The sequence below is a fragment of the Mobula birostris genome, chromosome 9, assembly GCF_030028105.1.
Source record: "Mobula birostris isolate sMobBir1 chromosome 9, sMobBir1.hap1, whole genome shotgun sequence".
In the NCBI taxonomy this organism is placed as follows: Eukaryota; Metazoa; Chordata; class Chondrichthyes; order Myliobatiformes; family Myliobatidae; genus Mobula; species Mobula birostris.
In genome coordinates, this window is record NC_092378.1 from 13,400,845 (window position 1) to 13,414,222 (window position 13,378).

Genomic DNA, 13,378 nt, shown 5'->3' on the forward strand with positions numbered 1-13,378 from the left:
GAACCCAACCACAGGATGGTCTAAAAAGCTGTCTCAGAGCCATTCTACAAATTCTCCCTTTTGGGATCCAGCAACAACCTGATTTTCCCAATCTACCCACATATTGAGATTCCCCATGACTATCATAACATTGCCCTTTTTACATTCCTTTTCTATCATCCATTGTGATTAAGACCATAGACCGTAAGACAAAGAAGCAGAATTAGGCCATTCAGCCTGTCGAGTCAGCTCTGATCCCTGAACCCATTCAACCCCATATACCTGTACTCTCACCATATCCTTTGATGCCCCAAACAATCAGGAATCTATCAACTTTCTTCCCACAGACTTAGCCTCCACTGCTGTCTGTGGCAGAGCATTCCACAGATTCACCACTCTGGCTAAAAAAATTCCTCCTTACTTCTGTTCTAAAAGGTCACCCTTCAATTCTGAGGCTGAGCCCTCTAGTTCTGGATACCCCCACCAGAGGAAACATCCTCTTCACATCCACCTTATCTAGATGTTTCAACATCGGTAGGTTTCAATGAGATCACCACGCATTCTTTTAAATTCCAGTGAGTACAGGCCCAAAGCTGCCAAACACTCCTCATATGTTAAACTCTTCATTCTTGGAATCATCCTTGTGAACCTTCTCTGGATTCTTTCCAATGACAATATATCGATTCTGAGATGTGGCCCAAAAGTGTTGACAATAGTCCAAGTTCAGCCTGGCGAGTGTCTTACAAAGCTTCAGTATTATCGCTTTGTCTTTATATTCTATTCTCCTTCAAATAAATGCCAACATTGCATTTGCCTTCTTTACTACAGACTCAACCTGTGAATTAAACTTTGAATTAAGTCCCTTTGCACCTCTGATGTTTGAATTTTCTCCCCATTTAGATAGTAGTCTGCACTATTTTTCCTTTTACCAAAATGCATGCAATTCCCAACACTGTATTCCTTCTGCCACTTTTTTGCTCATTCTTCCAATTTGTCTAAGTCCTGCTGCAATTGCATTGCTTCCTCAGCACTGCTTACCCTTCCACCTATCTTTGTATCATCTGCAAACTTTGCCACAAAGCCATCAATTGTGATATCTAAATCATTGATAAACAATGTGAAAAGCGGTGGTCCCAATACTGACCCCTGAGGAACACCACTAGTCATTGGCAACCATCCAGAAAAGGCCCCCTTTGTTCTCATTCACTGCTTCCTGCATTTCAGCCATTCCTTTACCATGCCACTATCTTTACTGTAACACCATAGGATTTTATCTTGTTAAGCAGCCTCATGTGAGGCACCTTAACAAATGCCTTCGAAAAATCTAAATAAATGACATTCACATCTTTTCCTTTGTCCACCCTGCTTGTTACTTCCTCAAAGAATGCTAACAGGTTTGTCAGGCAAGACTTCCCTTTACAGAAACAATGTTGACTTTGACCTATCTTATCATTAGTCTCCAAGTACCCCGAAACTTTGTCCTTAATAATGGACTCCAACACTCTCCCAACCACTGAGGTTAGGCTAACTGACCTATAATTTTCTCTCTTTTGTCTTCTTTCCTTCTTAAACAGTGGAGTGACATTTGCAATTTTCCAGTTCTCCAGCACCATGCCAGAATCAAGTGGTTCTTGAAAGATCATGACCAATGCATCCATTATCTCTTCAGCACCCTCTTTTGTGACTCTGGAATGTTGTCCATCTGGACCATGTGACCTTAAGACTTTTGAGTTTGCCTAGCGCTTTTTCCTTTGTAATAGCAATGACACTCACTCCTGCTCCCTGACACTCACGGATCTCTAGCATACAGCTAGTGTCTTGCACAGTGAAGACTGATGCAAAGTACCCATTAAGTTCATCTGCCATATCTTTGTTCCCCATTACTACTTCACCAGCATAATTTTCCAGTGTTTCAATATCAACGCTCAACTCCCTTTTATTCTTTATATAACTGAAAAAACTTTTAGTATCCTGCTTTATATTATTGGCTAGTTTTCATTCACATTTCAGCTTTTCCCCTCTTATAGCTTTTTTAGTTGCCTTTTGTTGGATTTTAAAAGTTTCCCAATCATTCAACATCCCACCCAGTAGTGCTACCTTATATACACTTTCCTTGGCTTTTATGCGGTCCTTAATTTCCCTTGTCAGCCACGGATGCCTAGCCCTGCCATCTGAGAACTACCTCTTCTGTGGGACTTATCTATCCTGCACCTTGTGAACTATTCATAGAAACTTCAGCTACCTCTGTTCTGCCGTCATCCCCATTAGTATCCCCCTCCAATCCACCTGGGCAAGTTCTTCTCTCATGCCTCTATAATTCCCTTTATTTCACTGTGATACTGATACATCTGACTTATGCTTCTACCTCTCAAATATTTACCCCACATCCTGACTACTTTTCGGAGGACTGTATGTTACTCCTATCAGAGTCTTTTTCTCCTTGCTTTTTCTTAACTCTACCCACAAGGATTCTACATCTTCCAATCCTATGTTATCTCTTTCGAAGAATTTGATTTCATTTTTTACCAATGGAGCCACCCCATCCCCTCTTCCTACCTGCCTGTCCTTTATATAAAATTTGTATCCTTGGATGTTGGACTCCCATCTGTGATTTCTTTCAGCCATGAACCAGTGATGTTTACAACATCATACCTGCCAATCTCTAACTGCCCTACAAGATCAACTAGTTTATTCCATATACTACATGCATTCAAATATAACACCTTCAGTCCTGTAATCATCACCCTTTTTGATTTTGCCCTCATGTTACACTCCAATTTCGCCCTATCATTCGTCTGTCCTTACTCACAGCCTCACTACACACTACATCTACCTGTATACCAAATGCCCCATCCTAAACCCTATTACTTTGGTTCCCATTCCCCAGCCAAATTATTTTAAACCCTCACCAACATTTCTAGCAAATCTGTCTACAAGGATATTGGTCCGCCTTGGGTTTAGGTGTAACCCATCCTTTTTTGTACAAATCATATCTTCTCCAGAAGAGGCACCAAAGATCCAGAAATCTGAAACCCTACCAGTTCCTCAGCCACACATAGAGAGAGGGTGGTGAATTTATGGAATTCATTGCCACAGATAGCTGTGGAGACAAAGTCATTGGGTATATGTGAAGAAGAGGTTAATAGGCTGTTGATTATAGGAGTGTCAAAAGTTATGGGGAGAAAGCAGGAAAATGGGGTTGAGAGGGAAAATAAATCAGCCGTGATCAAATGGCGGAGCAGATTTGAAAAGTCTGTTGGCCATGCTCTGCTCCTATGTCTTATGTCTTATAGTAAGGAGAGAAGGCGGGAGAGTGGAGTTAAAAGGGAAGATAAATCAGCCATGATTGAATGGTGGAGCAGACTCAATGAGGAGAATAGCCTGTGCTCTGATGTTTTATATAATGTTTATGCAATTACCATTTTGATAACAATATTTTTCTATCACTTCATTAAAACAAAGATGGTAACTTTGCTAGATTCTAGCTCAGCAATTAATAGCGGACTCCTAGTTATGTACTTGAATTGTACATGTTACCAATTCAGAACAATTGATTAGGCTGCTGTATGCAAGTAAAAAACGTACAGAATAAGATGAAAAAAATGAATTTTATCTCTTATGTTGAACTGGCAACAAAGAACAGAACAGACAGTGATCTCCAAAACTGTTTCAAGATTCAGTAGTTAGGATCAATAAAAATTAACCAAGATTCATTCAGAGTCAAGCAGATAGTTAGTGGTTGAAGTAGGCAGAGGAACTCTTGCCTCTATTTAAGTACCCAAGACTTGCCTGATGCATATTTTTAGGTATACTTGTAAATGGTTGCACAGTATCCTTATCTGAAATACTACAACTAATTAGAAATATACTCATGAATCCTGTTTTGTACAAAGATTTATCTAGAGCACTATAGCATTTTAAGTGAATGTTATAAATCCACACATAATACAGAATCACCAGAATTCTGCAAGGGGTAAAAACAATTATAATGAAAGGAAGGTTGACATATTGGCACTGGCACAGCAAAGGTCAAAGGTATTACCTTGAATAAATCACATAAATGCTGGCAGTTCCATTTATTGCCATATCAGTGTAGAAGTTCAGTATCCTATGTGAAAGTCTCGAGCTTCTACACAGCTGATTGTTGATGCGTCCCCAAATGCATTTCACTATGACCCTCTTCACAGAGTCCAGGGAGGGAGTTATGTACTTATACAGATTTTCAGATCTTACTTTGGGAAGGCCTGCCATTTCTGCTCCAGATTTAATCAATTGCAAGTGTATTCAAATGAATGGAGAAAACAATTGTGATGCAATGAAGGTATACTATATATTTGTTTCTTACTTAATTTAATGAGTAGAAGTGAATTTAATTGTTTTGTTATAACTTTTTTCATTTCTTAATTCTTTTTCATGACCACATCATCACTTTGAAATTATCGTGGGAATAAGACAAAGAGGAACAGCTTATTTTCATAGATGCATTTAAATTCATCTGACTGAATGTTGGTGATGCTGAATTGGCAGATTTTCTGTACTATTTTTCTACACCATGATACACCTAATTCAATTATTTTTAGATGTTTTATGATAACATAGTAAATTTTCCAGTGAATTTAAAGGAAATCTGGGAAGTAAATCTCCAATAAGTTTAAAGGATTCAAAGGAAACAGGGCTACAGTAAGTTTAAAAGAATCGTGGGAAACAGGGACACTGGTGATTTTAAAGGATTGATGGGATACATGACTCTGGTAAATTTAAAGGAAGCCAAGGATGCTGGGCCCTGAGATATTTAAAAGGAATGTCGTAAATAGACCTCATTAAATTTAAAGAGATGGTGAGAGCAGAACCTTGGTGTGCATAAAGGGATTGTGGAAAACATGGCTATGATGTGTTAAAGGGAGCATGGAAAACAGGGCCCCAATATTTTTAAAAGGACTATGGAAACTGGTGTTCTGTGTGTTTAAAAAATAGTGCTGGTATGGGGTCCCAGTGAATTTAAAGGGATTGTGGGAATTTCACTAGAGCTCCAATGTGTTTGAATAGGAATAGGAAATTAGATCCTGATATGTTTCAGAAAGCAACATAATGGAGCCCAACTTGTTTAAAGGGAGCATGGGCAACAAGACCCAGGTGTAATTAATGCAAGAAACAGGACCATGATGAATGTAAAGGGAGCAGAGGAAACAGAACTTGCAGGTAAACTCAATGCCAATCTATGGGGTGGTATATTTCAAAGGTTTATTGTACTTTTTTCAAATTTAGATTGTTTTCCACAGGTTATAGTTTAGCTAAATAATAATGAAACATTTTCATGGAAGAGATTATACTTATTTCAAGTCATAGGCAAAGAAGGGTGAAGAACTGCTCTAATGAAGAACTGAGTCAGTTATAAGAACATGGATATTCACAGGTAGATGAGGTGAGCATAAGAATGTTAGAACCACAAGTAGTGCTGAGTGATTCAACTCCTTGAGCTTTCTTTGGAATTTAGCACGATGGTTTGTGATTATCTACCCCAGGAATATTTTTTTCAATCTATGGCAATGGCCAAAAGCACTGCACCCTGTCTTTTAATGTACTTAGTGACATCCATTTACAGTTTGGTCTTGAGAATCCTAAAGACTCATAATCCTACAAATGATGTATTTATTAAAAAAAATCCTTTCCATTTCTAAACAGATGAACCTTTTAGCAATTGATTCAAGACTCAGACTCTCAACACCTTAAATTTCTTCCGTATAGCTTCCCATTAGAGGTGAAACATTTTCAAACACTTGACCCTATGAGAAAAGTCTCAAGCAAACCTGAACCAACTGAATTTCTATCCTCTCTACTGAACTTCTTCAGCAAATGGTGCTTTCCTAAAATTTGAGAGGAATAAGAATCTCAAATGCCAGTGCATTCTACTGTGGGCCATTCATTGTATTTATGCCAGTGCATTTGGAGGATTGGAAATTTGTCTTTGTAATCTACGTTTATGGTAAATCCAATCTATAGTATAATATAATGTAATAGACATACTGGCCTTGATTTTTCTCTATTTTGTTGGAACTCTGAAGGTGAAGCTTGGCAATTTTGGTACTTCTGTGTGAAGATAGAAGTTCTGAACTTACTAACCCAGCTCCACTGTAATCTGCAACAGAGCTCCGTGAAAAGACTCTATGTGGAATCAAGTGGTAAAGTAGGAGCTTCCTGGAATTCCACAACATTTACCCTGGAGATATACAAGCCCATTTGTTTCAATGTGCTTGTACTGTATATCAATAAGAATGAGGCGATTTGCATTTTTCAATTATTTGCATTTGCTTTAATCTTTTTAGTTATTTAAAAACATATAAAAAGTTTCAGTTAAATCTTTCACCTTTAAAATTTTCAGTTGTTTATTTCATTTTGAATAGTTTTTAAAAATGCTATGGACATTAAAGGCTTTCAGGTGCATTAAAGAAACAGGTGGGAACCTGAGACTACAGAAGCAAGAGGGTGAATATGCTCTTAAGTACTCCAGATAGTTAGTCCACACAGATATTTAGTATTTGATCAGGTATGCTGTCTGAACTAGATGCCTTTCATGGAGTTACGCACCTAGAAATTAGGCTCAGAGACTGAAATTACAGGGTCATCTGGATATATGTGGGTTTCACGTGGGTGTGTCATTCTTTTTCCTTATCAAAATGTGCATAAATGGCATTGATCTCATGCATGAGTGATTGTCATTGCCACTTTTGCTACCTGATCTTACCTTGTAGGAAGTTATTTTGTGTAAGTCCTGCCACAGCGGTTGAGTGTCAATCACTGATTCCAGTTTAACCTGAAATTGCCTTTCTGCTCACAGTGATTTTTCAAAGGTAGTATGTGGATTTCTTTAATAACTCTCCAGCCTGAAGCATACTGGTTGGTGGGGTGAGATAGAGGTCCTTAAGACATCCTTGCCTGAGGCCTTGCCCTGCAGTTATGTTTTCTGAGATGATGAATGCCTCTTGGTGTTTCCAGCAGATTTGATTGTTTTGAAATAAAATGGATTATTTTTGTTCATTTTCTATTTTCCTGTAAAAGTTTTGTTTTTCTTGTGAACACTCCTTATATGATGCAGCTGACAGTCAGTTTTTCTTTGCACCTATGCATACATGATAATAAACTTGACTTTGGGGGGAAAAGGGATTGGCAAAGCTGGTGACAGGCTTTTTCCGTCCATCCAAGTTCCAGAAGAGCTTAAGTGGCATTTGTTTTGAATAATCCATGCCATTCAATAATACGGTTTAAGCTCCTGCTGCTACTGATCTTATTCAGCTTTAAAATAACCTCAGCCAGGAAGTTCAGCCATGTGATTCTGGAACAGGTAAATTCAGGATTATAGGGAGCATGAGTGGTATATATGGGCAGGAGGCCCAATTCACCCAAAATCCAGACTTTTGGCAGTAATTTTATTAATTTTCACTTATCCTAAACTAGAACTGTTATTTTCAATGCACTGGGAGTTAATTTGTAGAATGCATTAATAAGTATGTCACAGTAATATTAAAGATAAACGTGATAACTTTTCAACATTTACGGTAATGGATACCACTTTAAAATCTATAATAAATTACAGAATAAAATATTTTAAATATGGTAATACATATATTCTATTGAATAAATTTATTATTTTTAATTTTAATTGTACATTGTTTATGAATGTTACATGTTGCAATTAAAAGTTATAGAGAGAGAAACTTTTGTACTGATGCTCATTCAAGTAAATCTTTACATCTCTGTTACATGGGAACTTAGCTGGAAGAGAAAAATAGACAGTTACAGGAACGTCTGGAACTTGCTGAACAAAAGCTACAGCAAACGATGAAGCGAGCAGAAACCCTACCAGAGGTAGAAGCTGAACTTGCCCAACGAATTGCAGCCCTGACAAAGGTTAGTATATGTATTTATAATATTACAAAATCCATCTTGTTAAGGACACTTAAACCCCAACCCCTACTGACATTATAATCCTTCAAAAATACCTGTAACATACTTGATAAATTATCCCTGTGTAGCGGTGTGCTACATACAGCACTAGAATAACCACACGTAGTCGGTGAGTTAGAGTTGCGATGAAAGAGGTTTATTCAAACTTCGCGGCCTGCTTTTAAGCCTTCCCGTTCCCGCCCTCCCTGGGGTGGGACTGCTGTGGGGAATGCATATTCCCAGACCCTTTCCGCGCGCGGGATTTTCCCCCTGCTGGTGAAGGTGGCTTGGCGCCCTTTTTGGGGCCGGCCATCTGCCTGCGCGCGCTGTTGTGAGCCGGTTCGTGGGTGCCAGAAAGCGGGTCGCCACACCTGAAGCTTTTACTTAAGCTATTAAATATAAATTTGTATTGACTGAAATAAGAAAACAGTCATATATAAAAGCTGGACATTTATTGAAGCCTAGATACTTTTATGAACATCTGAAGGTGCCTTATTGGAAAGCTCTCTTTACAACTGTGGTCTAACCTGGTCTAAAGAACTGAATCTGAGAGCTTTCTGTCCTTAACCTTCAGACAGCATTAAATCCAGTGTAGCCATCAAGGAGACCAGGTAAAGATTCCCTTGGCCCAGTCATTTGCAACTGCTTTATCAAAACTGTCCCTCTATCATAAGGTCAGAGGAGATGTTTATTGATGATTGCATAAGGTTCAATTCCATTTGCAGCTACTCTGAATATGCCTACATATATCATTATTCAGATAATACCTGTCCACTCTCTTATTCATCTCCATGAAATATTCTGTTTGATAAGACCTACTTTGTCAATGCTTTTTTTCTCTCTGCTATAAATTCAGGCTTAAAATTATCATCAAACCTGTCTTCCATGTCTTCATTAATTTACATTATCAGAGTTAACTATTTTAAGGGGCCAAGTTGCACCTCTGATACTTTTCTTTTTCCCAATATAAATGTAAAGATATCGCGTGTTGATCATATCTTTTGCAGTTTTATTTTCATGCTTTTTAATTTTTGGAGTATCTTTCCCATTCGGCAGGAGCTTTATATTTTTATGTGTTTTCCTGTTTATCTTCCCCTATCTTTTGCTATGCTTTCTATTTTTTACAGCCAGAATGTTTGCATCTTATGTCTATAAATGGGTTCTGTTTTTAAGTTCTTGTGTACTTTTACCCATTAGCAAATTTGCCTATATCTCACATAAATTCTCTGTCTCATTACATAGAAGTGAGAATAAAAGAATTGTTTATTTCTCTGTATACACAGTATAATGAGTAAAAATAAATTACAATATTACAATTCAAATGGACAGAAGAATCCATTGATCTCCTCTCACTTTACCACTGAAACTTTGCAGAAGGGCTTACTTTATAGGTTTTTCCAGGTTCTAATGTCCTCACATTCAAACCACAACTTATGGACATAAAGCATCAATTACTTTGAGATGTGATCAGTGTTGTTAAGAAGAGAACCATATGGGCAGAGAGAAGTAATTAAACTGAAGTTCTAACTACTTATTCAAGCTCTATTTTACATTGTACAAAGGTAAACTAGGGAGATATTGTGCTCAAAAATTATGCAACAACTAAAGGATGAAAGACAAAATGGCCATTAATCTTACAGAAGCTCAATGTGTTCAACCCAGATAAGTGTGATGTGGTTCATTTTGGTCGGTCAAATATGATGGCAGAATATAATATAAATGGTAAGACTCTTGGCAGTGTGGAGGATCAGAGGGATCTTGGGGTCCAAGTCCATAGGACACACAAAGCAGCTGCGCAGGTTGACTCTGTGGTTAAGAAGGCGTACGGTGTATTGGCCTTCACCAATCGTGGAATTGAACTTAGGAGCCGAGAGGTAATGTTGCAGCTATATAGGACCATGGTCAGAACCCACTTGGAGTACTGTGCTCAGTTCTGGTCGCCTCACTACAGGAAGGATGTGGAAGCCATAGTAAGGGTGCAGAGGAGATTTACAAGGATGTTGCTTGGATTGGGGAGCATGCCTTATGAGAATAGCTTTAGTGAACTCGGCCTTTTCTCCTTGGAGCGACGCAGGATGAGAGATGACCTGATAGAGCTGTATAAGATGATGAGAGGCATTGATCATCTGGATAGTCAGAGGTTTTTTCCCAGGGCTGAAATGGCTGCCACAAGAGGGCACAGGTTTAAGGTGCTGGGGAGTAGGTACAGGGGAGATGTCAGGGGTAAGTTTTTTACTCAGAGAGTGGTGAGTGCATGGAATGGGCTGCCAGCAACGGTGGTGGAGGCTGATACAATAGGGTCTTTTAAGAGACTTTTAGATAGGTACATGGAGCTTAGTAAAATAGAGGGCTATAGGTAAGCCTAGTAATTTCTAAGGTAGGGACATGTTCAGCACAACTCTGTGGGCCAAAGAGCCTGTATTGTGCTGTAGGTTTTCTATGTTTCTAGGTTTCTATGTGTGTATTTGGTTGCTGTGTTTACCTACCAAAGTTTAAGTTATCAATTGATAAGTGCATTTGGTCACAATGATAATAAAAAAAGCAATATATAAATGCTAGTTCTATTGTGTGAAATAAGAAAATGAAGTTCATGAAGACCACAGACCATGAGACATAGGAGCTAATTAGGCCATTCAGCCCATCATTTGATCATGTTCAATCCTGTTTCCCATAACATTTGATGCCTTTACTAATTAAACCACCACTTTAAATATACCCAATCACTTGGCCTCCATAGCTGTATGTGGAATGAATTCCACAGGTTCATCTCCCTCTGGCTAAATAATTCCTCCACATCTCAGTTTTAAAAGGAAGTCCTTCCATTTTGAGGCTGTGCCCTCTAGTCCTGGACCTCCCCTCCCCCACTACAGAAAATAACCCCCCCACATCCACTCTATCTAGGCCTTTCAAAATTCAATGTTTCAATCCACCCCACCCCTTATTCTACTAAACTCTTGTGAGTACAGGCCCAGAGCAAGCTACGCATATCACTGTATATTTCAGTGGACTGTACATGTGACAAATAAAGCTGATCTTGTTTCTTCTTTGTTGTAAAATCAAGAAAAATGAGCAAGAGAAATCACCTAAGCTTAACTTGTAAAAATAGATCAGCGGCACCATTCAGATGAATAAAGCTGCACTATGATGAGTTCCGGGACAGAGTGAGATGTCGGATACGTACACTGTTGACCATTGGATGACTCCATGCTGAAGTGCAGCTATCTGCTGTACATGTTTCAAACTCCTAAAAGTGCACATATCAGGCAACCTCTCATGGTAGCAGCACACATCCCGCATAGTCAAGAAAGCTCACCAATGCCTCTACCTTTTGAGGAAGCTGAAGTGAGCTGGTCTGTGCACAATAATACTCACAACCTTCTACAGACGTGCATTGGAGAGCATCCTAACATGCTGCATCACAGTGTGGTACAGAAACTGCACTGTGGTGGACAGGAGTGCTCTACAACAGGTAGTTATAACTGTCCAACGTATCAATGGCATCATTATACCCACTATCAAAGACATATTTACAGAAAGGTGCCAGGAAAAGGGCAATAATATCATGAAGGATCCCACCCACCCTGCTTATTAATTGTTTGTCTCACTCCCATGAGGGAAGAGGCTATGCAGCATCCACACCAACACAACTAAAAAAACAGTTTCTTTTCCCAAGCTGCCAGGCTGATTAACTCACCCCACCAACTCCCCACCACAACTACACATCACCTAGCATCTCTATATACAGTACATACGATTAGTCTCTGTATAGAACAGTTACTGATACATTGTGTTTTATAAGATTGCTCTAACATTTATATTTATAGTGTTTTTTAAATTTTTCGTTCTCCCTTACACACTGAAGAACTACAATAAACAATCTTGTGAAGTTTTGTGCTTAAAGATCAATGTTAAAAAGCAGGATTGTGGTAGAATCATGCAAGTCCAAATATTGCTGATGTTCAGGTGTTATATAGGCTTTAGAGTCCAAAATGCTTTTCATCTGCCTATTTAATTCTCAACAATCGTGAGCACAGGAAGTATAGGCTTGAGCTTGGCCTAACTTTTCTTGGTTGAGAAGTACTCATAACAGGTATTTCAGTTGAATAAAAGAAGAGTTCTTGTCAGCTCTTTCAATTGCACTGTAGGCTGAAGAGAGACATGGTAGCATAGAAGAACGTTTGAGACACTTAGAGACTCAGCTTGAAGAAAAGAATCAGGAACTGCAAAGGGTAAGTCATATTGAGAATCTGCTATTAATACTTAAATCTCTTTCCTGCTGTGTTAGTTCTTTCCATTTTTGCATGTCTTATCACTTACTAATGCAGATATTCATCTAAACGTTGGTGACTGTATTGGTTGTGCCATGAAGCTTGAAAAATGTTACCTCCTCAATTGCACTTGAGGTTAACTATTCCAAAACTTTACATGCTATAACAGTGTGACTCCATTAAACCTATTTGAAAACAAAGGAAATGTAAAAATATAAGAGCGATTTTTAACTCCACTAAGGAGCTGGGTTTAGAGGTAAGCAGGAATTCAAATGCACAGGTAATTGTTGGCATGTCAGAATCCTGACCCCAACCCCAACCTGTCAACAATTGTATTTAACCACCATGAGATGTAGGAGCTGAGTTAGGCCTTTAGGCCCATCATGTATGCTCCACCTTTCAAGCAATTTATTTTTCCCTCTCATCCCCATTTTCCTGCTTGCTTCCTGATATTTTTGACACCCTTACTAATCAAGAACCTATCAACCCCCACCTTAAATAAACCCAATTACTTGGCCTTCATAGCTGTCTGTGGCATTGAATTCCACTGATTCACCACCATCTGGCTAAAGAAATCGCTACTCATCGCTGTTCTAAAGGGAGATACTTTTATTTAAGCCTTGCCCTCTGGTCCTAGACCCTACAGCTTCTGGAAATATTCTCTCCACATCCACTTTATCTAAGCCTTTCAGTATTCGGTAGATTTCAATGAAATTCCACCTCATCCTTCTAAACTCCAGCAAGTAGCCATCAAATAGTCCTATATATTAACTTTTTCATTCCCCGGGTCATTCTCATAAACCTACACATGAGCCTCTTCAATGCCAGCACATTCTTCCATAGATATATAGCAAAAAACTGCATTGCATCCTTGCTTTTATATTCTAGTCCTCTCCAAATAAATGCTAGCCTTGCTTTTGCCTTCCTTACTACCAATTCAACTTGCAAGTTAATCTTTCAGGAATCCTGCAGTAGGACTCTCATATCCTTTGGCACTAATGATTTTTTTTAATGTTCTATTCCTGTTTAGGAAATATTCAGTGCCTGTATTTATTTTACCAAAGTGCATGACTATACATTTACTGTGTTATATTCCATCTGAGACTTCTTTACCCATTCTCCCAACCAGTTTAAGTCCTTCTGCAGATTTCCTGCATTCTCAACACTACCTACCCCTCCACCTACCTTTC

General features: G+C 38.7%; 1 protein-coding gene across 1 annotated transcript in view; it reads left to right on the top strand.

Moving 5' to 3' along the window:
• The window catches only part of ppfia2 (PTPRF interacting protein alpha 2), a 349,121-nt gene that overhangs the window by 248,886 nt on the left and 86,857 nt on the right, over positions 1 to 13,378 (top strand). The window contains exons 8-9 of the mRNA XM_072269332.1: positions 7,750 to 7,884; positions 12,066 to 12,149. Of these exons, the coding sequence (XP_072125433.1) occupies positions 7,750 to 7,884; positions 12,066 to 12,149 (219 nt within the window). The remainder of the gene's footprint in view (positions 1 to 7,749; positions 7,885 to 12,065; positions 12,150 to 13,378) is intronic.